Source organism: Peromyscus maniculatus, chromosome 13 (genome assembly GCF_049852395.1).
Source record: "Peromyscus maniculatus bairdii isolate BWxNUB_F1_BW_parent chromosome 13, HU_Pman_BW_mat_3.1, whole genome shotgun sequence".
Taxonomy (NCBI): domain Eukaryota; kingdom Metazoa; phylum Chordata; class Mammalia; order Rodentia; family Cricetidae; genus Peromyscus; species Peromyscus maniculatus.
This window is the reverse complement of record NC_134864.1, coordinates 68,144,212-68,170,936: the sequence shown is the minus strand read 5'-3', so window position 1 is coordinate 68,170,936 and position 26,725 is coordinate 68,144,212. Positions and strand designations below refer to the sequence as shown.

General features: G+C 39.6%; 2 protein-coding genes across 4 annotated transcripts; both read right to left on the bottom strand.

The window, feature by feature from the left end:
* Window positions 1-9,275, bottom strand: Tex30 (testis expressed 30). Its single transcript, XM_006996805.4, has 6 exons — window positions 9,220-9,275; window positions 5,679-5,752; window positions 4,993-5,223; window positions 1,851-1,902; window positions 1,200-1,405; window positions 1-450 (listed from the first exon to the last, which is right to left on the bottom strand). Exons 2-6 carry the CDS (start codon window positions 5,691-5,693, stop codon window positions 277-279), a joined length of 678 nt encoding a protein of 225 aa, XP_006996867.1. The 5' UTR covers window positions 5,694-5,752; window positions 9,220-9,275; the 3' UTR covers window positions 1-276.
* On the bottom strand, window positions 5,679-26,560 carry Poglut2 (protein O-glucosyltransferase 2). 3 transcript variants are annotated; one of them, XM_076550477.1, is made up of 10 exons: window positions 25,871-26,560; window positions 24,422-24,627; window positions 22,100-22,305; window positions 21,866-21,943; window positions 20,456-20,628; window positions 20,098-20,335; window positions 17,930-18,139; window positions 17,207-17,296; window positions 14,903-15,010; window positions 5,679-5,752 (listed from the first exon to the last, which is right to left on the bottom strand). In XM_076550477.1, the coding sequence occupies exons 1-10, from the start codon at window positions 26,050-26,052 to the stop codon at window positions 5,696-5,698; spliced, it is 1,548 nt and encodes a 515-aa protein (XP_076406592.1). In that variant the 5' UTR covers window positions 26,053-26,560; the 3' UTR covers window positions 5,679-5,695. The 3 variants fall into 3 exon arrangements, with proteins under 3 accessions (XP_076406592.1, XP_006996868.1, XP_076406593.1); XM_006996806.4 differs by lacking the exon at window positions 5,679-5,752 and adding an exon at window positions 13,934-14,161; XM_076550478.1 differs by lacking the exons at window positions 5,679-5,752; window positions 25,871-26,560 and adding exons at window positions 13,934-14,161; window positions 25,051-25,859.
* Window positions 26,561-26,725: the final 165 nt, after the last annotated feature.

Genomic DNA, 26,725 nt, shown 5'->3' with positions numbered 1-26,725 from the left:
TTATAACAAAATGCAAATGTTTAATTTTTCAAAACTTACCTATACTAATGAAAATAAATTATAGACAACTTCAATATTTGTACATTATCTTCATATAACTATAACAGTGCTTTCAAAAGACATCTTGTAAAGGATATTTTCACAATACCATGTTTCAAAAATAGGGCAACATTAAAGAACATTAGTCTGAAATACATCTCACAATGCTGAGAGGTATATTGTTCTTTATCAAATTAACCGTACTTTTATTCAAAATAACATGGCTTTTAATGACAATTATTTCTTGTCCATTTCAGTGATTTCTTGGATCCAAAACAAGATCTGTGTATTTATTTCCTTGAAAACATCATTTGTTGACCGTCCTTTCACTGCCATAGAATGATTTGCCTTTTCAATCCAATGGATTTTACTGGGAGCTTGCATTTTCTGTGCCACTTTCTCCAACAAGTTCTAAAGAAGAAACAAAAGAGGATATTAGACTCTATTTAAAAGATTATCTTTTCCTCATCTATATTGGACTGGCATTCACTCAAAACTATTCATTAAATATCTGCAACTTGGAGTATATAATGAAATATCTACAGCAGTGTCAGTCCACTTATCTCAAATAATCACATAATAGAATACACCCAAGCATTTGTTAGCACAAAAAAACTTAAGCAGATTAGAGTTATTCAAATTTTTTCCCCCCAAAAAAATCTTTTCCTAAGGAAATTGTGTGCTCTGGGAAACAGTAGTTCATAATACTCAGTAATATATGAATACTGCCAATGCTTACTTGAGAGTCAATAACAATCTCAAAGCTGAAATGGTAAACCAAATATATATCCTAGTATCTCCCAAATCATAACAATCAGATATTAATTCTACAAATAAAGATGAACTCTATTTACCAAATCCCTTTCTGGGGAGATGCATTTTGTCAGTGTTTTTATTTTTATGTACTACAAAGTTACAGGGTAACAAAGACACAACTAACATAGACTAATAAGCATTTTTTTTTTTTTTTTTTTTTTTGGACAGGGTGGGTGTAGCCCTGGCTGACAACCAGCCTGGTCTTGAACTAACAGCAATCCATCTGCCTCTGTCTCTTGAGTTTGGGATTAAAGGTGTGGGTCACTATGTCCAGAAGCTGAATATGGCAGGTAATAATCGTCCCCCTAATATATTTCACTCATACATATAGAATTCCAAGTCACCTTTTCACACATTTCATCTGCTGAGCCGGACACAAATAGTACAGGATCCTTTATACGAAAGAGATCTTCGTCTCTGAGTTTCTGTTGCTGCTTTGGATGGTGCAGTGGGTAAGAAATACAAATGAGACCTCGAACAAAATCATCAGTGTCATCTGGCTCATTGTGACACATTACAGAAGCAGCTGCTCTCGAGCCCATTGAACGGCCTAAAACCAATTAAGTTCAATTAGAAATATAAACATATGCATACAATAGTAGCGATAGTTTGGTAAAATTAGATTTGCTGTTCTTTGTTATTTATTGAGGGGAGAAAATTACTTAACTCAAAAGAATGGCAAGCAACAAATTCCAATGGTCTTAATGGAAACCTACAGCTTTATGAAAAGCTAAAAACTGATCTAGCTTACTCCAAATTTTAAAAAGCAATTATTTTTTTCAATACTTACAAAGGTGAAGAAATTATTTCTCAATGCATCATTTGCAAGAGTAATAAAATGCTATGAATAAAGGTAGTAAGCCTTCTATTTTAACACATAAATGCTTCAAATTTGCTTTAAACATATAAAGTACTTTACAATAAAGTATCAAAGTTATGTATCAAAACAAAATAACTAATTTTAATATTATAATGCAGTTAATACTGAAGCTTACCTCCAAGAAAAACACCAGCAAGTTTGTATTCTCCTGAGGTCTTTAGGTAATTCTAGGTAAATCAACCAAAAAATTATCAGTTCCTCTCACGTTATACTTCACTGGATATTCTTACCATTACTGATGTATACAAAAACTTATGCAAAGACATAATTTACAGATTCTTATAGGAGATATAGTTCTTTCCTCTTTGGTCATGTGTTTGCTATTAATCCTTTTGTCAGGGAAAAATCAACTTGCCTTTATAAAAATATTTAAGCAGTAAATTGTCAGACAAAGTCCAAGAACAGAGTCGTGTTAGAATTCTGAGTGCTTGTGAGAAAATGCCAAGAAAATAAGACAAGAGTCCTGTGACCTCAGCTTCTTCAAAACACAGAATTGTTCTTGGAATGGGTTTTCATGGGCTTTCCAGGTGTAGCAGGTAAGAGTGAATTTACTTCAGCGGCTGTTATTCATATGCCTCTACTGAAAAACACGTTTTTGCAACATGTTTCTTGTCCTTGTGATTGAACACCTTAGCCATGTGATTCGATTTTTCTTAACCCACAGAATATAAATTACCTAAGCTCTAAATAAAGTTGGTTATTGGCTGGGCGGTGGTGGTGCACTCGGGAGGCAGAGGCAGGCGGATCTCTGTGAGTTCGAGGCCAGCCTGGTCTACAAAGTGAGTTCCAGGAAAGGCGCAAAGCTTCACAGAGAAACTGTCTCGAAACACCCCCAGCCTCCCCAAATAAAGTTGGTTATTGCATGGGACTTTGGTCTGCCTAAATTTGCTGGCTCTTTCTCCCAGGTCCCACCATCTATAGAGTGGTAAACAAGTGGTACCCAAACAGGGACCTGAAGTCAGCTATGAGATAAAGAGTGGGGACCCTCACAGAAGATGAATGAGCAAAATGGTGCAGAAACCAGTAAAAACTTTGCTGTATGTTGAGCTTGTGCATCATTTCTTAAAGAAAGAAGGACCACAGTATCAAAATCACAACTACTAGATTGTTTGCAAGTTGGTTATGATTATAATTCCTGGTGTTTAGAAGGAACTTTAGATAAAGAAGTACGGGACAGAGTGAAAGAATATTAAAAAGGCATATAAACAAGGTGGGGGGAGTTCCTTGTTCAATTTTGGGTCACTTGCACATTGATTCGAACTGTTACTAAAATATTTAAGGAAGATAAGTAGGATATTAATCATGACAAAGAGATGACTAATTCCTTGAATATAAACTGAATGGTCAAACTTTAAAATTGATAGAGGCAAAGATGGAAGTTTTCCCTGTGCAGGCAAAATCAAAAGTAAAAATGGTGACACCTATGCCAGGAATGGTTCCCTCAGCTCCCTAACTGGAGCTTTCTTTAAATACTTACCCTCCATTGTCTAAAAATGGCCTTGAAGCATGGGGTGAAGAATATGATAATTGATCTAATCTTGAATTCTTTCTACTTTCTGATGAGGACTTAGGAGATCCTATGAAAAGGCTAATTTTACAACCTAGGCAAGCTAGAGCATGGCTGGAAAAAGTAATTCATCTAACGATTTCTCCTTGGCCTCATGAGCTGTGCTTGGTATTTCCAGTGCAATTTCAGCAAAATCAAAATGTCTACCTAATTATGCACTAACCAATCTATTTAAAACTCTAGAAGTTAAGATGGTGTTGGATAGTCCTCATACATTACTTCCAGAGGCAAAGAAAGAACTACAGCTATTTGAATCCAGACCAAAAGCATTTAGGTACGAAGTGGATTCTTTCACTGCCTTTAAACTTATTTTTCTCACTAAACTGTCTCCTATAGGTATTATGGTACAAGATGATAAACCTTTGGAATGGATTTATTTGCACCTTAACGGCCATAAAATACTGCTTATCTTATTTTTCTGGCTCAATTAGTAAATAATTAATGTCAACAATTAATCATATGGGTCTCTATTCAAGCTATTCTCTAGAATTTCCTATCAATGTAATAATGTAACTAATAGTACTGGACAGTTTGAATCTTTGCCGTTGGTAGCAGAGAATTCCAATGCTTCCACTATTCTAATGTTGTAATTTGCTTGTTTACAGGACACTGATGAATCAAATGACAATTAGATTTACCTAAAATATCTCAAATTAAAACCACTCTGCATATCCTATTAAAAAACAAAAAAGGAGCCGGGCGGTGGTGGCGCACGCCTTTAATCCCAGCACTCGGGAGGCAGAGGCAGGCGGATCTCTGTGAGTTCGAGGCCAGCCTGGACTACCAAGTGAGTCCCAGGAAAGGCGCAAAGCTACACAGAGAAACCCTGTCTCGAAAAAACCAAAAAAAAAAAAAAACCAAAAAAAAAAAACAAAAAAAAAAAAAACAAAAAAGGGGGAGATGTCGGAACACACTCCAAGAATGGAGTTGTGTGAGAATTCTGAGTGCTTCTGAGAAAACTCCAAGAAAACAAGGCTAGAGTCCTATGACCTTAGTTTCTTCAAAGCACAGAATTGTTCTTGGAATGGGTTTTCATGCTCTCCCAGGTGTATTGGCTAGGAGGGAGTTTTCTTCAGCTGTTATTTATATACCTCTATGGAAAACATATTTTTGCCACATGTGGCTTGTCCTTGTAATTGAACACCTTAATCATGTGATTCTTAACTCTCAGAGTATAATTGCCTCAAATTCTAATAAAGTTAGCTATTGCATGAGACTTTAGTCCACCTCATTTTTAGGTCCCCGTCTCCCAGGTTCATGTCTCCACCTCGGGTGGTAAACAGTAAACTTGATAAGGGACAGTTATTTTTTAAAAGCTAGTAGTTTCAAATTTGATGAAAATACTAGCATATAAGGGTGGTATATTTTGATATGCACAATAATATAGTAGGTTTAAAAATCTAGATTGGCATAACTATATTCTAAAGTTACATTTTCCCACTGAGAAAATTCTAAGTAGCTTCTTGGGCAGCAGCATGAAAGAACACGTATGATATGAACATTCATCTCCATGAAAACAAACTGATGACAAAAAAAGAGAAACACAACCACTAAATACCCTATGTATTACTGCCAAGTTTCTAAGGATACTCATTAAAACACTTTTATCTAACAATCAGGTAACAAAATACCTTAAACTTATGAAGAATTTTAAGCAGAGCCTTTTTATAAGTAAATATATTTTTCTTACCAAAACTGCTTTATATGCCTTAATCCTGTGTACAATATTAAGACCTTTGCAAGTAAATCTTAGGCAGAAAAACCCATGAGATGCAAGATGGGATGCCAGTGACATCAAATGAGGAAGATTCATATCTCCTGATGCTCCATGTGTAAGAATTATTCCATATGCTATGTTCTTGTTAGGTACCAAACAAACAGCATCCAGTAATTTATTTCCAAAAGGTATTTTTAATTTAACCTAAAATTCAAAAGAACAAAAGGGTCAAATTATTTCCTCGACTATTTAGACAACTGAATAAATACTTTGTTTTGCTAAGACTCATGACGGAATGCATAGCCTCCAAACAAGTCGTTATATTTATAGTTTCTAAGAACTGTTTACTGTCTAGTACTTTAAGTGCTAAAGTATTAACTCTTGCAAGCATTCTTTATAATTCTATGAGGCAAGTACTATTCCTACTTTACAGATAAGGCACAGCAGATTAAGTAACTTGCTCAAGGTTATATAGCTATTAACTAAGAATCAAAGTAAAGTAGTCTTGTTCTGGCATTTACTCTCCAATTCCAATTCTGTACTGCCTCTCACCATGCAAACTGAAAATAAGACTACTATATACAAGTGATGGTTAACATATTTCCCCATCTCCCCCCAAAAAATAATATGAAGATACAGAACACACGACAATATCTTACCTCTGTATGACTCATTTTCACTGATGAATAATAAACATAAAGTGCATTACATCCAAGAAGCAAAGGGCATCTCCCTGAAAAGAAAATTCTGTTGTGAAAGGTGAGTTGCCAGACCCCAAAACTATGAATGAGCACATTCAAAAGCTGAAATAAACACAATCTAAAACTAGTTCTCTATAAACTGGTATCTCTCTATATATTTATTACTTACTCTTATATTACTTTCAAGATATTTATGGGTACTCAAAACTAATAACAGGAGCTGGCATATATTATATAAGGTAAATGGGACACTTTGATGCAGAGGCCTTAAAATAGTTCATTCCAAACTGGGATGTTGTACCTTTACAAAAATATTCTTGAAATATATTTATAAGAATCTTCATTCTTAACCACCCCAACTTAATTTTTATATATCTACTAAATAATTTTCATCATTCCTTTTTCCATATAATATAAATCATTTTTAATTTACTTTCCCTACAGCTATTAAAATATTTTCATCATTTCATTTCCCCCTTTCCATGTAACAGAAGTATGTAACCACAGTCTTTGTCATGTGATCCTATTGACTCTGGGGTTGGCTACTGGAACATTTCAAAGTGCTACTTCTGAGTTGAGCTATGGCAAATTCCTAGAAACCTTGAACCAAATTTCACCTGAACAATAGAGGAAAACTATCCCAGGAAGTTTTTCATTTTTCAGCTAGAATCCCATAATGAAGACAGTTTGAGCAAATTTGAAGCCAAATTAAAGCCTGAACCCAGTCTAAATCACAACTGACCTGAAGAACCATAAACACGAATGGGTATAAGCTACTGTAATTTTTGTGATTGTTGTTCAGTATTCATTCCTTTTTATTTTAAGAGAGCTTTCATTTTTCAGCATATCATTGGCACCACAATTTCCATTATCACTCTTCATTGCATTTGTTTATGCCTTCATTGGCATTTGTTTATTAACTAGGTAATATTAACATGGCTCAAAGCTCAAAAGATGCGAAGAATATATTGTCTCATTCCACTTTTGCCTTTCACTCAGAACTCCTCTCAAGGAAACCAGTGTTATTTGCATCTTGTGATTCTAGTTTCTAGGTGATATTATACTTATAGGTGTATAGGTATATTTGTAAGAAAAATTCACAGAAGAGGAAATGTCACATTAAATAATTTGTTTATAATTTAAAAAACTTTTAAAAATAGGCAGCACATAATCAATTTTTTTTGTGTTGTATGCATGTGTGTACAAGTGCATATATGTGTGTCTATATGTGGAAGCTAGAAGAGAACATCAGGTGTCTTCCTCTACCACTATTAAGACAAGGCCTCTCACTGAATTTGGAGCTCATCAATTTGGATAAGCTGGCTAGCTAGAAATAAGCTTTAAGTATCTGCCTACCTGGGTTCCTCCAGTTTGGGCCTGGCTTTTTTTTTTTCTCTAGGAACTGAGGACCGAACCCAGGGCCTTGCGCTTGCTAGGCAAGTGCTCTACCACTGAGCTAAATCCACAACCCCTGGGCCTGGCTTTTAAATGGATGCTGGGGATGTGAAAAACAAGATTTTCAGCTTTTACAACAGGTACTTTATCAGCTGAACCATCTTCCAAGCTCCCAACACAAAACTTTGAAAATGAAAATGTAAATAGTGAGGTCTCTTCACATTTAATTTACGGTTAAACATGTATATATATACATGTTTCCTCATTGTTCTGTTCATCTCACCCCCACTCTCTTGGGCCTGGAAGTTATTAATCTGGCTACTAAAGCTGTGGAAGTTGAAAGAGAAGTGGATAAAGAAATTATGGCTTTGGGGCCCTTATTTTCATAAATATATCCTTACAATTACTTGTCTTGAGTTCTCCAGTTAAAAAAATTGTCAAAATAAGCCTCCTTCTAGTCTAATTATGGGGAATGTAATCACTCAAGAGTGTGAAAGCGGAAAAGGAATCTAAATATCCTGCTGCTCCTTAGAAAGATTTAACCTAACATTTTAAGTCTTCCACCTGTACTCACATCGATGCACTTCCAACTATAACTAGTGCTGCCAGTTTCTGTGTGTTTTGGAGGCTATGATTTATTCAGACTAGTTTTATTGTGTTCCTAACTGCTGTTTTAGCCACTGCTTTTAGAATTTATTATTCAACTGTTAATATTTCCCAAGGTCTTTATTCCAGTGACTTTATGTCCAAAAGGGGGGGGGGGCAGGTTGGGTGGGGCTTGCCTATAATCTCAGGACTCGAAAGACAAAGATAGGAGAATCACTGCAAGTTTGAGACCAGTCTGAGCAAGACCCTGTCTCAAAAAACAAAACAAAAAACAAAACAAACAAACAAACACAAAACAAAAAACCCAAAACAGCCGGGCAGTGGTGGTACATGCCTTTAATCTCAGCACTTGGGAGGAAGAGGCAGGTGGATCTCTCCGTGTTCGAGGCCAGTCTGGTCTATAGAGTGAGTGCCAGGACAGGCTCCAAAGCTACACAGAGAAACTCTGTCTCAAAAAACCAAACCAAATCACCACCACCCACCACCACCAACAAAACCCTCAAAAACAAACAAAACCCCCAAACATCCTTCCCTGTAATTTTAATGAGATTTCAGAAAGTAGTAAAATTACACGCATGTTTTCAAATTACCATCAACCTAGAAAGCTCTTCCAGATTAACCTGGGGTTTTGTTTTTAAGGAAAACTCTGTACTCCCAACTTCATGATGAACTTCACAACTGTTGCACACACTTGTTCTAGACTGTTTGAGTAACCCTAAAAATGTCCCATAGGGTAAAAGCCCAAAGCAAGTGACAGTGTCGATTTTATCTCTAGCTTTTTTTGAAAGATAAGGGAGTACTGAAGCCTGGCTCCTCAATGTCTAACACAGCAGATGGGGAAAACAGCACCAACCCGGTAGAAGCAAGGTGACAACTGAATGCTGACACACAAAACAAATGCAGTTGATTCGGTACCGGTTCCAAATGGTGTGGATAATCAAGAGTTGAGTTTGGGAGGAGGGAGGGGCTACTTATCTTCAGAAGGTAGTATTTTATGGTCATACCTTCCAGAAAGCCGTCAAAACGCCAGGGCCACCTGACTTCCAGTTTTTAAAAAAAATTACGTATTGTCTGTTACGTCTGCAGCACCACGTTGGCTGTCACCGGGCGAACAAAACTGAGTTCTGGTCTTACCCACTAAACGAGCAGAAAATCCAAACCCGAGGTCAGGGGTCAACGGGAATCGTCGTTTATTCGCTCAACGAGCGCGTGAGCCCCGGGCCGGGCAGCCGCCACCGGGGGAGAGCCTCACGTCTGGAGGACGGCTTCTCTCCCGTCACCCGCGACAGCCCGCGACGAGTGTCCGCGGCCCGGCCCGGCCCCGCCTGCCCGCCGAACCAGCCCGTGTCCGCCCTCCCGGGCAAAACAGACCACCGGCTGCTGCCCGACGGCGGCAAGCTTCCTCAGACGCCTCGGGCGGCGACCGACAGCCCCCGAGGAGCCGCCCGCCCGGCGCGGCCCCGCTGCCCGCGCTTCCCGCCGCGGCCGCCGCGCTTACCAGCGAACGCACGAGACCGCGGGAGCGCAACCGTCTTCACTCTCTTCAGGGAGCGAACTAACACGCTCGAAGGGACCGCCTCGCCAACCCCGTCAGCGCGGTGCGCTACTGCGCACGCGCACGGGCTCCGCCCTCACCCCCCCCGGCTCGTGGGGCGCGCCGCTAGGCACGCCGGGAAGGAGAGTTTTCTGCTGGCCTGAGCTCGGCCCCGCCTCTCGAGGGCGGTGATCCTGAAACCGGGAGTCAGTGCGCTGGTGCAGCCGAGCAGCGCGGGAAAGCCGCTCCGGTCACCACCTTGGCCTCTTCCGGTCCGATCGTCCCTTCAGAAGACATGGAGTCAACTCTGACTAGCGCCTTCCTCTCAACCCGCCATGGATTCCTTATCCTTTTGGTTTTCAGGCGCGCCCACTCCGCTGCCGCATGCACACAAGACAGCTATGCATGTGATCCAACACAAAATTGTGTACTTAAACATATTTTCTAAATAATTAATTAATTAAATTTTTTGCGACTTAATTTCCTTTTGGCAACTTTACTGCGTGGTTCGGTGTGAGCTTTGTATAGAGTAAAGTCAGAACTCAGTGTCAAAAGGTTGGATGCTTCTCACCTGTGCCAGGCTAGGCTAAGGCTCCACCATTAACACTGCCTTATGTACTGGTCTCCGGAAGGGTGTGTTGCTACCACCTTTGTGCCCAGCACTTAGTGTGTCATCACAGCAGCTGGATGGCCCTGAGGTTAAAGGACCCATCTACCCAGTCCCTCCCAAAGTCCATCAGAGCCGAACCGAATCCGGTTCTTTACGTGGGTCAAAAGGTCCCAGGCTTCAGGGCTTTGACATCTCACCATAAACCTGTCAAGCCGGCCCCACTGCAGAGCTTTTACTGTTCAGCTCATCAGATTACACCTTTTACTTAGGACTTCACTCATATGTCTTTTCCTGTTTTTTTTTTTTGTTTGTTTGTTTGTTTGTTTGTTTTTTGTTTTTTCTTTGTGTGTGTGTGTTTGCAGGGAGGCTTTTCAAAGTTTAAACTTCCCTTAATGAAGAAAAGGTTGTGGGGCGAGACAGACAGACAGACAGAGAATGTGTATGTGTATTTGACCGAATCTCCTGGTGTAGGATAAAGTCTAGCAAATGTTTCCTAAATGAATGAATCCCCCTCTGGTACCTGTGTTAATCCCAACTTTGAGAATAAGACCACTACCACAGTTTGAGACAAATTTGAAGCAAGCTTGATTTTTACCCGGGTGCACCCAAGAGCTGGCCAGTGACTGCCTCCGAAGTCAGGTTACGCCCAGAGTCCATCTCTTGGACCCTTTTTAAGGAGTAAAATCACAAACAGTCTTAAAGAAGGGAGACAATGGGGCAATAAGGAAAAAAAAAACTTTTAAAAAAATCATGTGATCACCCACCATGTGACTAGGAGGGGTCAGGGAGAGTCAAGATACTCCCAAACACAAATAAAGGTCATGGGTTGGGGAAGGTTCCAGAAAACAGAGCTACTCAACTCTCACAGTAAGTAGAAACTTATTTTTAAAAATACAGCATAATGGCTCCTGCCTTTAAATGGAGTCAGGCAGGTTCCTCACTGCCCTCTTTTCTGGCACAGTACATACCAAAATGCAATTAGCTGAAAGCCATTTATCACAAGTGCTTTCTCATGTTACAGTCTTAGTACTTTTAATTAATACTTCCTTATTGTCTGCTAATCTTCCTTCCTTCCTTCCCTGCCCCTCTTCTTACCCCAGTCTCTCTCCTCACTTCTTTGGATTGTTGGGGTTGGAACCCCAGGCTTTGTCCGTGCAGACATTCTACCACTATGCTACATTGCTAGTTCCTGTCTGCTATTCTAGTTATGCTTTATTTACTCTATTTGCATGTCCTAAGTTTCAATTAAAGTATACAATTTGATGATTTCCAGTAACTATACAATTATTTGCAGCCATCATCAAATTCTAAGCACATATCATTTCTAGAAGAAACTTGCTGCTCTTCTTTCCTACCTTTAACACCAGACAACCCCCAACATGATTTGTGTCTACAGATTTACCTTTTCTGGATAGTTCACATAAATGGAGTCATGGGCTGATAGCTTTGATCTGTCATCTTAAACTTAGAATGTGCAAGTGTACTCTGCTTCTTCTCACCAACTCATTTCTATTGCTGAATTCTATTAAACAGTTTTATGTATCCATTTACCAGCCTGTGAATCATACTGCTACAGTATTCAGATTGCTGTAGTCAAAGAAGCTGGGCAAGACTTTAAGACATTAGGCTGTAGGCTAGGAAGATGGAGACAGGTTCCCAAGGCAAGAAATGTTAGGAATGCAGCATTAGAAGAAAAAAAGGCAAGTGCCCAACTCCGGATCTCAGACTGTGACTTCCAGAATTGTAACAACACAAGTTGTTGTCACAGAAGTAATAGGAAACTAATATCAAACCTTTATTTATGAACCAAAATTTGAATTCTGCATGTACTAGAATATAATTTGTTTTGATGATTTCAACCACTTAAGACATTAACATTATTCTTAGCTTAGAAGCTATACAAACATGGGTGGTGGGCCAGATTTGCTCTGTGAGAGGTTAAAATGACCTAAGTCAAGACCAGGCATGGTGGCCCACTCCTTTAATCCCAGCAGTCAGGAGGCAGAGGCAGGTAAAAGGAACTCTATTAGTTTGAAGCCATTTTGCTATACATAGAGTTCTAAGCCAACCATAATTATCTAGTAAGCCCATGTCTTAAAAAAAGAGAAAAGAAAAAGAAAAAAGAAATTAAAACATAAATAACCACATGATATAAAAGTCTCAAGAAGTAAAAGAAATGAGAAAAAAAAACAATGTCTAAATCAATTACCATACCAATTAATTCAGCATGACCAAATAATACAATGAGCATAGCTTTTTTTACACTGTTTCAAAATTAAAATGCTATTTCTGTAATCCACTATAAATGAATGTAACAAAACCAGAAAAATAGAATACAAACAGTTCCAATAGCTATCTGAAAAAACAACTGCTATTTAAAGCTCTTCTGATTGATAAGCTCTAATAAATTAGTAAATTTTTAATATTTTAACAGTGGCTTATCATAAGCTATAGCAACAGTCAATGTCCAATTAGCATATTTAGATTAGGGTTAAGTAGGCACCACTACTTACCCCTGTGATGCCATTATCAGCCACAACCCATACTTATTTATTGATTGTAAGTTTCCATTCGTTTTCAAGAAGAGACAATAACTATTCCCTGATCTATCTTTGGAACTTAATACAGTATCTGAATGCATATTAGGTGCTCAATAATATTCATTGTATGAATTCCAATTAGTGATGGTGAACTTGGTTGGGCTATTCCCTAACATAAGGTCAAACATTCTGGATATTCTTCCAGGGCATTTTTCAAGGAGACTGACTGTGGAACTTGACTAACTGGAGGAGAACATGAGTGGCAGGCCTAAAGGCATATTACCAGCATGCCTGGCCCCCAGCTAGTACTTGCTTTGCATTTTTAAAGTAATTACTCATTTACCCATTTAAAATCTGTTGCCCCTTCCAGGTTCAGGCAAGCCTGTTAGACACTAAAAAGAATGGTCTCTGTACTGAAGATGCTGAAAGTCTGGGGTGGAGAGTCTACAGGCAACTACTTCCAAGTATGGTGAGTATATAACAAAGACTCAGAGGTGCTACATTCCTGAAATGAGCTGGACAAAGAAGAATGGATCCTGGCTTCCATACCAAGAGAAAAGCAAATACCAGGGCAGGAAGGAAACATGCATTGGGTAGACAATTGGGTGACATTGGGTAGACAATTGGGTGATAGGGCTGTTAGTAAGCAGTAACAGATTTGATTACAACAGAGGCAGAGGCCAGATAAAGGCAGCTCTTGCATGTTTTATTAGAGTGAGGTTTGGTTGGGATTGAATGAATAGCCATTCCAAGATTAAAAACAGCTTAAAAGAGACAGTTATTTGTATTTTAAGACAGAGTTTTTGTGAAGGGCCCCAAAACAGCTTGACCACACAACAGCCATGACAGGCTTAGGGGCCTAGACACAGCTTCTGTGACAGGCTTACTGACAGGCAACACCCAGATCCATCAAAGCCTTAAGCTGATACCACCCAGGGATGAGGAAGTACCTGACATCCCAAACATTCTAACCATTAGAGATAGGGTTGTCAGATGCCCTTGCGTCAGCCCATACCTATTTTTGTTTTATTGATACCCCTAGACAATTTTCAGCCAATCAGGGTCCTGGACCCTGGAAATCCCCTCATCCCATCCTCTGCTATGATAAAAACTCTGCCCAACCTGAGCTCAGGGATCTCTGCTCTCACCGCTGTGTCAGACAGAGGGACCAAGCTCCAGAGCTTGAAATAAAGGCTCTTTGCTTTTACATACAGGATTTGGTCTCCATGGTGGTCTTTTGGGGGTCCCCACGGCAATTTGGGTATAACATCTTACTGTCTTCCAAGCCAGCCTTATATATATCAGGCTGGCTTGAAACCACTATGTAGCTCAAACTGGCCTTGAACTCATGGCAATCCTCTTGTCTCAGCCTCTGGAGTGCTGGAAATACAGACATGAACCACCATAACTGGCTGGGTTTTGTTTTGTTTTTGGAGGTCTATTTGATTCAGAGCAAGCAGTCAGTAGGCCAGAATCAAGGACCCAGACTTTCCTTTTTCTATTCATAGCTAATAATTGGTACAGAATAGGCCCTTAAAGGTGGTTTTATTATAAAAATTTAAAAATGTTCTGTAAAAGACAGTCATGGGAATACTGCATAAGAAGAAACACTCTGAGAATGCAAATAGTCACCACTAGATTTTACATTGTTTTTGGAACTAATACTTAAAAATGATCTTCTCTACAGTTAAGATGAGTCTTCAGAGCACCATCATTTGAATAGAAGATATTTTGCATATCAGAGTTCATCTTTGGTCTGTAATTAAGAAGAGAAATTTAAGAGCCACTAAGAAATCTTAGGAATCAAGAATACTCATACCAGACAACTATTTTCTCCTAAATATGATGAGAGGGAGAAAAAAAATAAGAAATCAAGTTTCTTTTAGGTGTTTTAAGAGCCCAGGACTATTTCTGGAGGACCAGAATCACCCAGGTATAAAATCACACTCAGCTTCATGGGAATGCGTGATGGAGATCTTAAATATCCAGGGGTCTGTATCACCATTACACCCTGTGTTACAAATAGTAAGTGTGAGGAGACGGCATAGACAAAGAGCAAGATATGCCACTGTCATTCAAACTGCCAACTAGTTGGTGGAAGTTACTGATCTGGTACCAGTTCTATCTAAATCACATAAGAGATAAAAAGGAAATGAAATTGCTCAATCTCATGCAGAGCCAAAAGAAACTTTGTGACATTTAATCAGTTTCATTATTGGCTCTCATGACTCTTACAGCACAAAAAGGGATTAGCATAAATGATGTGCCACTGAGGGGCCAGTGAATTAATGGCAAACCATTTCTCAACAAAGACACACAAAACTGCAAAGGACCAAAATTCCTACTTATAGATTGTCATGGTGTACAGAGTTCCACCAGGCTAATAATTAGCTACCAAAAATTGAACTTGCATTCAGAATTTCTGCATTTTCACAGACAGTGAGCAAGCACATGGACTGGTTCTTTCACATCACTAGAGCCAAGTTAGTGTTGTTACCTTTCTCCTATGGCACGTGCAAGGAAAGAGGTCATCCTCAGAATGTGGCTCTACCCTCTTCATACCCTCTCGAATTTGTGGCTTGCTCACTTGTAAGTTGGCATAGCCCTGTTAAGCATCAATACAAAAGCATTCCTTAAGTAGCTCTTTAAGTATACTCACCAAATGAGACACACTGGAACTTACAAGTAAACCATACTTTTAATGCATATGCACTTAACTGTTACTTAAAGTGTCCTCTAAATCCATCTTAAATGCCCAATACAGAGTTCCTGATTGTGCTGTGAACATTGGCTACCAATTCCTAGTAGATGCCTTATTAGACAACTGTGTGTGTGTGTGTGTGTGTGTGTGTGTGTGTGTGTGTGTGTGTGTGATGTGCACATAGATGTGTAGGGGCCAAAAGAGGACATTAAATGCCTTTCTTAGTCTCTCTCCACATTATTTTTAGAGGCAGGGTCACTGAACCTGGAGCTCACTGATGGACTAGACTGGCTAGCCATAAGTTCCAGGGATCCTCTTGTCTCTGCTTCCCAATGCTGGGATTACAGATTAAGTTCTGCCACAAACATCTTCACAGAGGTGCTGGGGGTCCTAACTTGGTCCCCTTATGTGTGTGCAGCAAGCACTCTACTCATTGAGTTATCACTCAGCCCTATCTTGTGTTTTTTGAGACAGGATATCACTATAGTTGGCCTACTGAATGTAGATCACACTGGTATCAAACTTGCAGCAATCCTCTGTCTTTATCTCCTGACAGGATTACAGGTATGTGTTCTACATCTAACATATTCACATTTTAAAAACATTGCTTTAAATTATGTGTCTGAATGTGGAGATGTGCATGAGTGTGAATGCCAACAGGGACCAAGGAATCAGATGTCCTGAAGCTAGAGTTACAGGCAATTGTGAACTGCCCAACATGGATGATGGGAGATGCAAGAACAGTATGTGCTCTTAACTCCTGAGCTATCTTGCCAGCCCGAAATCCAAAATTTATAAGACTAAATATTTCTTTGTAACTACTTTCTGCTTTAAGTGGAAATAATGTTGCATGAAATCCTCCCTAGAAGGAGAACAGAGCCTACTTCTTCCTTCCTCGCTAAGGTTTCATGAGTCTGAGTCCTTGATTATATTGTTACTCTGCAGTGGGCACTGTGCTAGACATGGATGCTGAACATTAGCTAAATAAGTGGCATAACCCAATGGATGTTTAGATATTCAGGCTGTAACCACTCCCCCCCCACCCCCCCCCCCGGTCTAATTCATCTGTTTTACATAGCTCACTCTCTGTATCATTCACCACCTTCTAGGAAAGGTTATAAAATAGGCTAGTACAAAGGTTATAAAATAGGTTGTAAAATAGACCAGAGACAGACCATCTTTGCTTAGTAGCAGGGCCTAAGATATTGTGTTTGATATCTGGAACTCTGAGACAAGAATCTTAATTTAGTTCTACTATTATTACTAACAAATAACTTGTTTACTTCTGCATTCCTTTTTAAGATAAGCCTTTTAAATCATCAGATATGTTGGGATTACAATTTACAAATTCTTGGTCCTTGAAAATAATTTTCAAGAAAAGATTTGAGTTATTTGGGGCCAAGAGGCTGATTATACTTTGCATTTTGTTTAATTAACACCTTTTTTCATAGTTTTACTGATTGAATGCCTACAGTACTCAGTATTGCCAAGCAGTTTCTCATGCAAGTACTAAATAGTTCCGACCCTGTTTAACTCCTAGATTAGATGAGCCTGGACTTGTTTGAGGGAGTACAGCCATAGACCCCTTGAACTCTCAACCTGTTAGTCCATGGGTCTTTTCATACCCAAGGATTTGCTTTCCATATATACAGCCCCACCCCCAAGCCTAGGCCCTGAGGCCTAATATGAAAGCTTTTCATTTGATGTTGTTACATTCTCGGTATTCAACATTTTTTTTCCTTATAGTACCTGGAATTGAACTCAAAGCCTCATGCATGATAGATATGTGCTTTACACTCCAAGCCTCAAATACTTATTAGTATTTGTGTCTAATTTTTACTAAAGTGGTATATGTCTTTATATTAGTTATTAGTTATTATTATAATTATATTAATTATCCTATTAATTAAATAAATAATTAATTATAATTAGTTATTATTATTAGTTATTATTAATTTTCTAAACGTTTAGAAAATTTTACACTAACTGTTGTTTGACTATAACATGTCTAGTCACAAGCAATATGAAAGGTGTGTGTGTGTATGTGTGTGTGTGTGTGTGTGTGTGTGTGTGTGTGTGTGTGTGTGTGAAAATACTAACCTGGAAAAGTTTGAAGTAATAACAGAATATATCATCACCCATTAGATTATTTCTTGCAAATTCTTGTCCTGCTTTTGCTATCTTCTTTGCCTATGGGAATTAAAAAAACACCCTTTAATGGTACTCTTTCTCTTGCAGACATATGCAAACAGACCTTCAGACTACATAGTGAGATGAGACAGAAAACATCTTTGGGAGTAGCTTATGTAGCATTTCAGAGTATATTTCTTCAGCCCAGAGAGGTTTGCAAGATTTGAAAGTCCAAGTTGCCATGTGGGATGTCTTAGAGATAAGCCTCCCGTGGAGAGAGGAGCTAGACCCAAGCAAAGTAATGACAATTTATCAAGTACAGAGCAAGCCTTGCATGCTTTCTCTTCATTTTCAGCAGACACTTAACCTCAAGCTTACTAGTAGTAATAATTCCTCATTTTACACTACAGTAGTTACTGGCATCTATTGCCAGACAGGCACTGTTTATGCCCCCAACCAACCTGACTGAAAAAGAAAATATAATCAAGGCTAGAGTTTAGCAGAGTGGTCAGCTAATCTAAAGTATTGTGGTGATGTTCACTTTGAGGGGAACTGTGAGCTACCCTTGTTCAGGCAGCATCCCATGTATAAGTAAAAGCTGTATCTGAACATCCCAGTGTCCAGGCATTTTTCCAATACTCCTATGATGCAGTGGTGCAAGCAGGAGCAAGTCTTCTAGGAGAATGACCTTACCTCTGCATCATGATCTTTTGCCCACTTAAGCTTTTCCAGCAGATCGCTCAGGTTGCTTTTGACTGGAATGTAGTGTTTCCAAGGCTGCAGCTCATTGTAAAAGTGTTCATAGTAGATGGAGTCCTGCTTTAGAACCACACTGTCGCCTACCAGTAGATAGGGCAAGCGGTATGCTGCCACAGTACCGTCGATATTTATTTGATACTTGTGCTGCAAAGCAGGAGAGTAAAAGAGCCTTCACTAAATTCCCATTCTATTCTTTTTTCTTCCCCCTTCTATGCACCATTTTTCCATCCTCAGACAGACTTTCCCTCTCCATTAACATTTAATAAGTGTACTTATTATATACTATGTTGACCTAGAGCTAAAAGTTCATTTGATATGGCCTCAAATTTCTCAAACACAGCTACACATCTAACACTGAAGCAGCTAGCAAATTAATAATATGGATGTCCCAAGGCTAAACCATAAGGAAAGGTAGAGCTTTGACTTTGTAAATACTCTGATTCTTTGTTGATTTACACGTGCATCTATGGCAGCACATTCTGTGCCATGTCAATAGTATTTTTAAAATATGACATGGCTACACATATGTCTTAAGGGAATTAGTAAGTTCTGGAGTAAGAACATTTATGAATAATACTATTCAGAGAACTATGGAAATCAATAGCCCTAGTTGTGGAAAATTCAACATGTAAGAATAAAACCAAGTGATGATCTCATCTCAGCTGTGGTGGCACACGCCTTTAATCCCAGCACTCGGGAGGCAGGTGGATCTCAGTGAGTTCAAGGCCAGCCTGGTCTGCAAAGTGAGTTTCAGGACAGCCAGAACTGTTTCACAGAGAAATCCTGTCTCTCTATGAAAAACTAAAACCAAATAAACAAATAAACAAACAAGCAACAACAACAAAACCAAGTGATGAAATACTGCCCTTGGGCCTGGAAGATGGCTCAGGTAACGACCTGAGGATGCCCAGAACCTTTGTACAAAAGCTGGGTATGGTGGCATGTGCATACTAGGGAGTGGGAGACAGGTAGGTCCCTGGAACTTGCAGGCCAGTCAGTCTAGCTTACTTGACATGTCCAGGCCAAGTGAGAAACCCTGTATCAAAAACCGAGGTGTATGGCTCCCGAGGAATGATACCCAAAGCTCTTTTTGCCTTTACACACACACACACACACACACACACACACACACACACACACACACACACACACACGTGTACCTATAAACACACATACATGCACTCCACACCCTCTGGGAAGGGATGGCTAACATTTTTTTTTTGGTTACACTTAAACTATTTCAGGGATGGAGAGATGGCTCAGTGGTTAAGAGCACTGACTGCTCTTCCAGAGGACCCAGGTTCAACTCCCAGTACCCATGTGGCTGCTCATAGCTGTCTATAACTCCAGTTCTAGGGGATATGACACCCTCCCACAGACATACATGCAGGCAAAATACCAATGTACATAAAATAAAAATAAATAAATAAATAAATTGTTTCAATATACATATGTGAAAAATACCAACATATGAATTAATGGCACGCCTCAGGTCTACCTACTGCCATAGAACACATCAAATGAATGTTCAGCATCCACAGAGCAGAAGAGCTCATCAGTTTCTTGTTTTCTCCCACTTTTTGTTGACCCAAAGAATTTGAGAAACCACCTGGGGGCACCGAGAGTGGGGCGATACCCACTGCTTGAAAAGGAGTTGTCAGAAATGATTACTCCCTGGGAAACATTAGGAATCTATACCCAAGGTACAGAAAACCATCCACCATCCCCAGAATGCCCAGAACATTTGAATGGGTTTCACCTCATTACCTGTCATATCTTCTTGTAATGCTGTGATTTGGGGGAGTAGTATTTCTAAAGTGACTTGCACACATTTACTAATAAAAAAAGGATTTGACCAAATACGCATTTATCTTAAGGGTTAGCTGGGAAAATAGCTTTTTCTAGGAACTAAATCCCATTAATGCTTATTCAACATCAGTGCTGTGTGGTGAATCCAGAATTGGGCTGCATTTCCATGCCTCAGTACTCAGTTTTGTGACACCTTCCCATCCTCTGTAACTTGTAGACTTTAGTTCCCTTCCCCAAAGTGTTATTTATACATATTGGAAAGCAGAAAGGAATGGCCATAGGTGATGTCATACCTTGAAGAAATCGAAAAATGAAATGTGTTTCACAATGGGCCCATACAGGCTCTCATCGTGTTTAAAGAAGAAGAAATTGGTGAAAGCAGCATCGATGAGCTCTGGGTGTTTTCTGCTAAGTTTTACCAGCTCTAGTCTCTCTTTGCGGCTGTCACGGCCCCTCCAGACAGCTGTGGAGTTCTTCCTTTCCCAGGGAGGCCCTGTGTTAGCTTGTACCGACATCATATCCAGACTTACTCTAGAAGACAGGAAGCGGAACATGTCTTCCTCCCAAACCATCAACTCATGAAATCAGATAGAAAAGGACTCACCAAAGAGAGCAAACCAAGGCTCTGGGTCAACCCTGACCATCTCTCACCGGCCCATGGTTTCTAGAACAGAGTCAGTCAGGTCATAGGTAGGCATCACAATATCCCTGGAATCTGTGGAGCCACACCAGGAAAAGATCGGCTGGATGTTTGGCTTTGATTTCTTTTTTTCCAAAGGCCAGTCTCCCAAATTGACAAAAAACTCCACATCTGGCATCCTCACCTGGTTGTGGGGAGGCAAGAGCTTATTCACAGTCTTTGCATTGCACACAGCCATATACTTAACAGTTAAAATTAGTAGTTGAAACTAGAAATGGTGGTGCTTATCTGTAATCCTAGCAGTTGTGAGGCTGAGGCAGGATGATTATGAGTTGGATGCCAGTGTGCTGCATAGTAAACATAAAGCTAGTCTGGGCTATACCGAGTTCAGGGCCAGCCTGGGCAAGACACTGCCTCAAAATATGGGGGAAAAAAAGGAACTGTGTGTAAATATAAGCACATGATGTACATGTATAAAAATGTCACAATGGAACCCATCATTCAGTATGTTAATTTAACAAAATTAGCCATTGCACAGATAAAAGGCCAATCTCTCCAACTTCAGGCAATGGCAGTTACTTCAGGTTTAATGGCCAGAAACTGTTCAGAATATGGTCATGTGAATAAATATCCTCAGTTTGCTTTCTGTGGTGTCCAACTTGGCCAGTAGACTTACTATTAAAACCAAGAAGCAGGCAAAGTTAATTTCTATTGTTCTAATACTACCAAGAGACTCTAATGAGACCAGAGAAAGAAGAAAAGAGAGAGGAGAGTGGAGAGAGGTAGGGAAATACAACACTTAGGACTTTAGACCTGGGTTCTTGTTAATGAGCTAGAGGCGTTTTCTTTCCATGTGGTATTGTTATAGCTTGAATTATTTACCCCCAAAAGATATGCTTCAGTCCTAAGCCCCAATGTCTTAGAGTGACCTTATTTGGAATAAGTCATTGCTGATTTAATTAGTTAAGATGAGGCTACACAAGTATGTGAAATGGGCTGTTAATTCATTATGATCGGCATCTTAGGGAGAGGAGAGGGAACGGGATGGGAGGAGACCAGAGTCTCAGATTCTTGAAGGCAGAAAGTCATGTGACAAGAGGCAGAGATTAGAGTCACAAAGCTGTGAACAAGGGAGCACCAAGAATGGAGGACCACCAGAAGCTGGAAAGAGGCAGAGAAGGACAGTGTGACCCTTCAATACTTTGATTTCAGACTGGTGGCCTCAGGAGCCATTCTCTGCTGTTTTAAGCTACTATAGCAGCCCTTAATAACTAATATATGTACCAGGAAAAAAAAAACAACAACAAAATTTTAGGATAGCAATATAGAAGGCACTAGAACAGAATACCCCTAATATTGATGTTAATGATGTTTTGAAAAATTAAGTTGTAAAATATAGATTGACATTGTAACATACTAACCTTTCTAGTCAATGAAAGTAGTATGGCATCCATGAAAATCCTAAAGCCAACATGCTCACCATGAGTCTTGATATAAACCTAGAAGAGAATTTGACATTTACTATGTGAGTGTAAAAGTCCCAGCAGATGTTGCTGAGGAACATAGGATGATGTTTAACAAAAGTAGCCTTTTGTAATCAAATGGTCAAAACACTACAGAGTGCATGAAACAAGCAGACTTTGATCATATTGTACCTTGTTGTCCTTTAAGGTATAGTGACACAGGCTCTGCCTCTGTCCAAATCGTTTTGGGATTTCTGCTGCAATCTTTTCAGGATCAACAGTAGGGAAATGTGCCAGATCTTTCTGAATCTGAGTGATGGTTTCTGGACAGTTCATCTCCCGTAGCCAGGCTGCACTGTCTTCCAAGGGGCAGTCACAGTTCTCATGGTAAACTGGCCCTGTTCACATACAAACAACGCAGTGATGAACATTTCACTTAGCAATGGAAGCATAGTAAACACACACTCTATGAACTTTCATCAGCCTTCTATCCTACCAGCTTTTCACAGCTCTTCTTCCTATATTTTTCTATTCTGGCTCACTTTGCACAGGTGCAAACCAAGCCAATGGGTAGTAATTCATGCTCCATGTAGACACAATTCATTACTTTTTATAATTCCTATACCAAAGAATAATCATGGGGCTGGAGAAATGACTTAGTAGTTTAAGAGTGCTTGCTGCTCTGGCAGAGGACTTGCGTTAGGTTCTTAGGACCCACAACCACCTATAACTTTGGGCCTAGAGGAACCGATACCACTCTGGCCTCTGTGATATCTGCACATGTGTGAACATACCCCCATTAGAGACACACATACATATATAAATAAAATAATTTTTTTAAAAAAAGAATAACCAAATATTGGCAAAAGAATGAGGAATCTGTGTTCTGAAGGATAAAAGTGAAATGAATTACAGTTTTACTGGTTTATTATACAAACAGGTTCTTAAGAGTATCCAAAGTACTGTTCTCAATGGGTAAACCATTGCCAGTAGCAACAGAAGTAAACAAAGGACTCCTACTCTCCCTCCCCCCTTCTTTTTTAAAAGAAATATAAAGAAGTAAAAATCCTAAAAACATATGGTCTCATTAATATCACAATGAATTAATTATACATTAATAAAATAATGCTAACATAAGAATCTGAAACAGCACTATGTTATTCCTTTCTGAAATCCTCAGCTTCTGACCTGATCTAGTCAACAGGTGACAATGGAATTCATACACATTTTAATGCTTTGCAGGTTGGACTCTACCAGAGTCCCAGTAGAATGTAAGAGAAGAATTTAGACAGTTAAAAAAGATCTTTGGTCTCCCCCAGAAAGGGAAAGTGAAAAAGTTTTCTTCTGATCCTATGAGAGAAAGCAGCAGAGAATGTCTCTATAATGGTGGCCCGGCATGACAACCAAACCAATGATCCATCCCTTTTTCTGCTTCAAGCCACCTGGCTGGCCTCAAACTCATAGAGGTCACTTGTCTCTTCATTCCTCAGAGCACTAGTATTAAAGGTGTGCCACCACACCTGGCAATTTTAATGATGATTATTAGTTACTTAATTCATTCATTCAAGAATTATCTATGACTATATATCTAACTTGATTATTCTTTTTTATTTATTTATTTTTCTGTTATTTTTATATGTACAGGTGTTTTGTTTGCATGTACATCCTGCAGTGCCTTTGGAGGTGAGAAAAGTGTATCACACCCTTGCACCTGGAGTTACAGTCATGAGCTGCCATTGTGTATGCTGGGAAAAAAAACCCAGGTCCTTTGGAAAAGCAGCTAGTGTTCTTAACCACTGAATCATCTCTTCAGCCCTGATAATTCTTTTTTATAGCTAAGATTTGCACACACATGCACACAAAATAAGTAAAAAATCTAAAGTAGTACAGCATAGAAGAGGGAATGGTTACAATGGTAAGTGCGGTTTTCTGAGACTTTGCTTTAATTTCATATGTTCATATACATATATCAATTTTAATTTATATACATAAATGTATGCTATCTCTTATTGTAAGCTGTGTTTCAAAAGATTTATAAAACCTTGTCGTAAATTATACATTAAAAACCTCTCAAATGGCAAAATACTTATTATTATAAATCATGTATTATGCACATGTAAAATGTAGGTGCCTCTGGACAGACATCTTCCCTTAAGTTGGAGTTCCAGGTGGCTATGAGCCACCATACATGGGTGCTGGGACCCAAACTCTGGTCCTTTGCAAGAGCAGCATGTGATCCTCAATGCTGAGCCATCCCTCCAGCTTTTTAACTTGATTATTCTCACTGATGCGTCTGTAGGGAGCAACTTCTCTAGAAATGTTTCTTGATCTTTAGTGAATTATAATTAATGTCTCTCTTTTGCTGGGCCTCCTAATTTAGCTTTCAATTAAAGAAACATCTAGTTTTTTCTTTCAGTGAAAAAAGTATGCTAAGTTTTTTGAAGGAATTCTTACTGATGGAATGACATATATTTTTGTATTTAAATCTTATCATAAAATTTTGTTTCAAAATACCTCTTAAAATGTAAGGAGACTTAGCCACATGTTGTCCGTTGTGTTTAACCTCTATCTTCAGACTTTGGTAGCTTGCGTACATTCTGTATCTCACTATGAAGGACCCATCTTTTCGATCTAAAACCTGGACACCAACTCTAGTGAATTGCTCATCAGGTGCTGAGATTTTAACCTGGAACACCGTTTCACCTGGAGAAGATGTGAACCTGTGATGGGAAGATAGACGAGATATGAGGGTTATTTTAAGAGCAAATGCACACTACTCTCTTCAATCTGTAAAGGTTGAGTATCCTTCTAAGATATACTTGCTTGCTTATCTCTTAGGCTTTTAGTACCAGAACCAATATGATGGATCAAAGATAAAAATAAAATAATAATATAAAATACTTCCATTAGACAGTTGCCAGGGGATACATTAAGACTACCAAGCTATTTATCAAGCAAATAAAGAACAATAGTTCTATCAGCCTGCTCAGCACATCTGGCAATTTGTCTTTTGTTAAATGGTTACTTCAAGATGACCTTATTTTGAAGAATTGCTCTTAATGACTCAAAAAAAAAAATCAGTATTCTTGGGTCTAGAGAGATAACAATGGTTAAGAGCACTTAGTGTCATATAAAAGACTTACCTTAGGTCCCATGGTCCTCAAGGCTCACAGCTACAGGCAGTTCCAGCTCAAGGAGATCCATGGCCTCTCGGGCTTTCTGTAGCCCCTGGACTCGTGTGGGTATATACCGCTACCCACATTCACGTAATTAAAATACTACTAATGGAAGTCTAATAAAATACTAGTATTCCAATTATGTTTAGTTAAGGGAAAAATCAAAATAACTGTCTATCATATTAGTAACACAAGGACTAAATAGTCCTGCATTTGGGATGTGTTTAGCTTTTAGTACTTAGTTTCCACAGTTGTACTATTTTTCTTAAAACAGCTTGTGGGAAAGCACTTAAAAATAAGGGCGATAGATCCCGGCGGTGGTGGCATATGCCTTTAATCCCAGCACTCGGGAGGCAGAGGTAGGTGGATCTGTGAGTTCGAGGCCAGCCTGGTCTACAAAATGAGTTCCAGGACAAGCTCCAAAGCTAGGCAGAGAAACCCTGTCTCGAAAAACCAAAAACGAAACAAACAACAACAACAACAACAACAAAAAGCGAGATCTGTTTAGCCTCGATTCCCATCTAAACAACTATGAAAAGAGCTGTCATTATAGCAACATTTTTATACTATATTGAATACATATTTCAAAATTATTCCAAGTTACAGAGAAAAATTGATTTTGAAGGGGAAGTCTGTTATACTAAAATAGTCTGGAATGTAAACTGTTTGGAGAAAAGAAGAGTTGGGACAGATAAAAATGAAGGACAAAAATAAAACAAACAACAACAAACCCCCAGTAATTTTAAACCGCGATTCCAAACAGTTGAGGAGTCATTTCTTCACTTACTGTTCTCCTGAGGTATCCACTGCCTGAATGTAGAAATAGCGGGCTGGAAGGACCACGTCTGCTTTTAGCCCAGGCCCCCATATTTCGCTCTTTTCTGGGCTCAGCTTCCTCTCTCCGCCGGTCTGGGCAAGTGCTGGCACAGTCCCCAGAAAAAGGCAGGAAAGCAGCGAAATGCTGAACATTTACAAGACTGACTCTCAGAAGATCCACGGATAAATGCAAACGTGATAAGTGGAAGGAGCTAGCCTGGGTAGGTAGGGGCACCGCGGCCAGTCCTAGCAGCAGCAGCAGCCAAAAAAGCAGCAGGTCCCTAAAGTGTCGCTTGATGTGCGGGGGGGTCGGACCGCTGGTCTCCACTGTGTCAGAGAATGTCACAACCCGAGGGCTGGCATGTCCAGCGGGACGCCACTCGTTCTGCTGAACCGGGTAAGAACCGTACGCAGGATCTTCTTTCTCTGGACAATGACAAACTTGTGTTACTCCTGCCACTAAAGCATCATTATTTTGGGAACGAATCCGTCGCAGGTTCCAGCCAAGGTGGGAGGCGAAGGATTGGACTGCGCGGTGGTCCGGCTTAGTAAGGTCTTCTGCTAGTGGATGAATGGGTCAAAGTGGACACGCGTCCCAGGCCCTCGGCTTCCTGGGATATGTAGTCCACCATAAGACTAGCGGAAATCCTGCCAGGGTACCCCTCCCCCGCCCCCTTTAAAATTTTGGATCCCATCTTTCGGGGAAACCTTAAATACTACAGTTGCGCAACAGGGGACTGGCATGTCTGGAGTTACAGCTAAGATTTCCCAACAAAAATTTTGTCCACGGTATCCACCGCACCTACAAATGGCAGTTATAGATTAA

Bases quoted from the DNA above. Each gene is read 5' to 3' on its own strand.
- Poglut2 (XM_076550477.1), bottom strand. From the start codon at position 26,052: ATGTTCAGCATTTCGCTGCTTTCCTGCCTTTTTCTGGGGACTGTGCCA. The intron at 22,306-24,421 runs GTATTTTGAAAC...GTATGTGAACAG, and splicing joins GTCTCCTTACATTTTAAGAG to GGCCAGTTTACCATGAGAAC. The intron at 18,140-20,097 runs GTATGACATCAC...CCTGCTTTGCAG, and splicing joins CATTTTTCGATTTCTTCAAG to CACAAGTATCAAATAAATAT.
- Tex30 (XM_006996805.4), bottom strand. The intron at 1,903-4,992 runs GTAAGAAAAATA...TGATTTACCTAG, and splicing joins AGGCATATAAAGCAGTTTTG to AATTACCTAAAGACCTCAGG. The intron at 451-1,199 runs GTGACTTGGAAT...TTTCTTCTTTAG, and splicing joins CAGATGAAATGTGTGAAAAG to AACTTGTTGGAGAAAGTGGC.